The sequence below is a fragment of the Aphanomyces astaci genome, assembly GCF_000520075.1.
Source record: "Aphanomyces astaci strain APO3 unplaced genomic scaffold supercont1.78, whole genome shotgun sequence".
Lineage (NCBI taxonomy): Eukaryota > Oomycota > Saprolegniomycetes > Saprolegniales > Verrucalvaceae > Aphanomyces > Aphanomyces astaci.
The window spans coordinates 157,883-162,009 of record NW_009798341.1 but is presented as its reverse complement, the minus strand read 5'-3'; the positions used below and the strand labels follow the sequence as shown (position 1 = coordinate 162,009).

At 50.1% G+C, this 4,127-nt stretch overlaps 1 protein-coding gene across 1 annotated transcript in view; it reads left to right on the top strand.

Moving 5' to 3' along the window:
• Nucleotides 1-2,867: 2,867 nt before the first annotated feature.
• The window catches only part of H257_16007 (hypothetical protein), a gene marked incomplete at both ends in the record, with an annotated part of 2,430 nt that continues 1,170 nt past the window's right edge, over nucleotides 2,868-4,127 (top strand). The window contains 2 exons of the mRNA XM_009844325.1: nucleotides 2,868-3,627; nucleotides 3,668-3,873. Of these exons, the coding sequence (XP_009842627.1) occupies nucleotides 2,868-3,627; nucleotides 3,668-3,873 (966 nt within the window). The remainder of the gene's footprint in view (nucleotides 3,628-3,667; nucleotides 3,874-4,127) is intronic.

Sequence of the window (4,127 nt, the reverse complement as noted above, 5' to 3'; positions counted from 1 at the left end):
TGGCTCCTCACCATTCCCCCGGGCCAGATCAAACTCCGTCACGTTTCCTCCATATGCCACACCCCTACCCCAACCTGGGGCAAACTCGCTTCTGGCAATCCCACTGCAATCCACATTGGTTTCATCACCACTGGCAACACAGTAGCCCTACTCGCCTCTGCCCAGCAGCACTGGACATCAGCACTCACATTAATTGATGCTATCCATTGGCTCCGACGGCCTCCCCCGACCACTCAACTCCGCCCAGAAGAAACTACCACGACGGCCATCCCACGACTACTTAGTGCCCCCACACACTGCCTCCACTGGGTCCAACCCTCCATTCCCACATACGACCAATATGCCCTTGACACACGCGCATTCCTCACGACACAGTTTCCGGCCATTTACCAAGCTACCTCCGGCTGGAAAACCTTCCCCACCATGACACACACCACACGAGCCTGGGCAGCCGCCCTCACCCACCTCCACGCTCCTCGTTTCCATACTCAATGGTTCAAGGCGCACTGGGCCGCCCTTCGCCGCCACTGGCAATCGACATGCACTACTAATGTGGACCACATACGCATCGCAGGGGAACTACCCCTCCTCACCGAGGTAAATAACAACATCCGGCTCAAACGCCGCTACCATGATGCCGCCCCCATGGGTCACGATCGACGCATCCGTGCCCGCAGGGCTCACCTTGCAGTCAAGACACTACAATGGCACACTCGAAGGATTGTCTCACTACCCCCCGCCCTCCCCCCTCGTGTAGGCTACGCTGACCCTCCACTTCGGCCACCACGCCTGCCTCCGGACCCAGGGATACCTCCACCAGCGGCCTAAGCCTCCTTATCCCCTGGAACCACAACTAGGTTCGCAAGTAGTTAAGTCCGCTAGCTGCCAATGCAGCTAGTACGCGGCCGAGGCCATTAAGTGCCCGCTGAGTGATTTTAACTTTACAGCGTAATATCAATATCAATATCAATAGTACTAAGGAGCGCTACTGCATACTATTAATAGTACTACGTTGATACTAACTGTAAGTTACTATAAATAGCACTACTAATACATTGTACTACGTAGTAGTAGTACTGGGATACCTATTATTAGTACTACTAGGTAAAAATATTGATATTTATAGTACAGTATAAGTCGTACATCCGCATATACAGTACTAGTACTAGTACCAGTACTATTTACTGTTTGTACAACTGTAGTAGTATGCTTCAAGTACTACGTAGTACTTGAAGCATACTACTACAGTTACGACGTATAGTACTAGTACTTCATAGTAATACTAGTAAGTAATAGTATACGTCGTACAGTACTCGTAATGCTGTACGTACTTCGAAGTACTACACAGTACTATTACACTTCTGGAAGTACTACTACTAGGTATAGTAGACTACCAGGTAGTACTAGTACGTACCCCATTCAATTTCGTAGTACACGATACTATTCCGTTCCTAAATACTGTCTCGCCTTAGTACTACATACTGTACACTCTACTAGTATACAGTTAAATCTTGTGCTCTTAGTACTCGTACTAACTAACTCGTTTCAACCCCCTCTAGGTTAACGTTAACTGTAGATCATTGTGTTGTGATCGAATAAAGTCGGACATCTCATCCGACTCAATTCTGATTGGCTTAAATTCGACCTAATTATCGTGCCTTTACTTTTTGCTGCATCATTTGTGGTCACAGTCTGTCAATTTCGACTTCATTGTGCTCCTACATCCACAATTTTGAGAAATACTGTAACGCCCAATAAATATGGGTGCTGTAAAATCCATTAAGTAGGGTATATATGCGGGAATGCCATAAAAACCCGGATTACGTCTACGTTTTCTAGCCAGCCGTGCAAATGTGACCATCTTCATTTGGAACATACAAAGCCGACGTCCAAGTTCAGTGAAACCAGGATGATGGCAAATTGGCCATTATATGCCAAATGCAATGCAGCTATAGCCGTGGCCGAGGTGTTGGGACGACCCAAACCAGTGCCAATCGTGCTGTTATAAACGTTTTGGAGCTCCTGCACCGCAAACTTCCACTCATACAACATATTGCCTTGATTCTTGGTCAAGTCCCGCAACTTGATCTTGTACACCCAGCTAGCAACGACAATACAGTACAGTACCTTAGAGCCTGGTACTACTGGTGGTGTGGAGCATCCGCCTGGGGAATCCTCCCTCTGGCGGATGCTCCACACCTCCAGGAGTACTAACCAACCACTACTACCACAGCCACACCCGCCACCACAGCACTCACTACTGCTCATCCTACGACCACCAGAGCAAGACCAACCACTACTACCACAGCCAGGTGGTATGGAGCATCCGTCAGGGGGATCCTCCCTCTGGCGGATGCTATACCTCCAGTAGTACCAGGCTCTAAGGTATTGTACTGTACTGTCGTTGTTCGCTGGCGGGTTGCAGGCAAAACTTCATTATGTTGTTCACCTGCCAAGGTCATTGCACTTTTAACCAATCAATGGATACAGGACATTCGGTCCGACTTTCTTCTGTTAATTTCTCACGTCTGGTTTTGACTTCGCTTTCGTATATAATAAATAGTACAACGATCAAGAAAGTCGGACAAACGGTCCGACGATCACTTGGTTCCTATATATCCTGTCCGACTTTTTTCCACAAAGGTATTCCGTGTGTCACGTACATATACTAGTACAGAGAACCGAGGATGAACTCGCCCACAGTTGTACTTCAGAAATATAATTCAACTTGAGGTTGAATTTCGATTCAACATTTAGTCAATCACAGCTCTACCGCTCGACAGACCTTATTGGAGTAAATCTTGCAATCGAACACCTTTCATTGGGCTATTCAAAATAATCTGATGCACGAATTTCAAAATCTGACCATGTCAAAGGGCATGCAGTCTCGACGACGTGCGTCACCTCGACGCAAGCCGCTGTTGAAACCGTACCGTCGCTCAACCCTGCTTGCAAAGCGAAAGCAACATAGTTACACTATTGGCACAATAAAGGCTCTCTTGCAGAAGTACTCCACGCTCGGGCCATGTAGCAGCGACCGCGAGTTCGCGCGAAAAGAGAATGTTCCCATCGCCACACTACGAGGATGGCTGGCTCGAAAGGAGGAGTTCCTCCAGTCCAAGAAGCATACCAGCAACGCCACTCTCAGTGGGCATGGCCACAGTCAGGCGGTGGACTTTGGCGACGCACTGGCCAGCTTCATGGACAGCGTCCGCGACCACGAGAAGTTCTTGACGACAGCGCACCTTGTGACATGGCTGAAGAACCTTCAACCTGCCTGGCTTGACTCGTACCTGGAAGGCAAGGCGGATCCGTCACGATCGTACAAGGCCCTCCTGGGATGGTGCCAAGCCTTTGCGCACCGCCACGGGTTCTTGCAGCGCGTACCCTGTACGTCCAAACGGACGCACGAGGACTTGCAGGCCCCGCGCGTTGAGTACGCACAATCGTTTTGGTCCAAGTACAGTGCCAACGACCGCGGGAACATCATCAACATCGACGAAACTGGAGTACATTATGACATGCCGCCACGTCGTACATGGGCACGAATCGGGAAGTCGGCCAAAGTTGATCGCCAGCAGAAGCACTCTGACCGGGTGACCGCCGTCCTTGCCATACGCGCAGATGGTGAGATTGTGTTCATGATCGGTACTTACGTGTCGTCTAGGACGCAAGTTGCCTCCCTGCATCATCGTGCGTGGTCAGCCTGGCGGTCCTGTGGAGCAGGACGAGTTGCCGACGTATCCACGTGACGCAATCTACGCTGTCCAAGAGAATGCGTGGATGGATGAGCGCGTGTGGGACGTCTATCTGCGCGAGATCGTCCAGTACGAGATCGAGGCACCGTCTGTGGTGGTGGTCGACAACCTGTCGGTGCATGTCACACCTGCGGCGTGCTAGTTAGTCCGTGGCGACCTATACAGTGTGCTGGAAGAGCTGCCAGCGAACGCAACTAGTACCGTTCAACCGCTTGATGTTGGTGTGATGAGGCCAAATGCCGCACCGAGTGGCTGTACGAGGTAAAGGTTACAACAGCTGCAGAGAAACGGTTGGCGATGGTGAAGAGAATTTTGAAAATATGGGAGTCTATTCCACCAGCGATGGTTATTCGCTCGTTTGATAAGGCT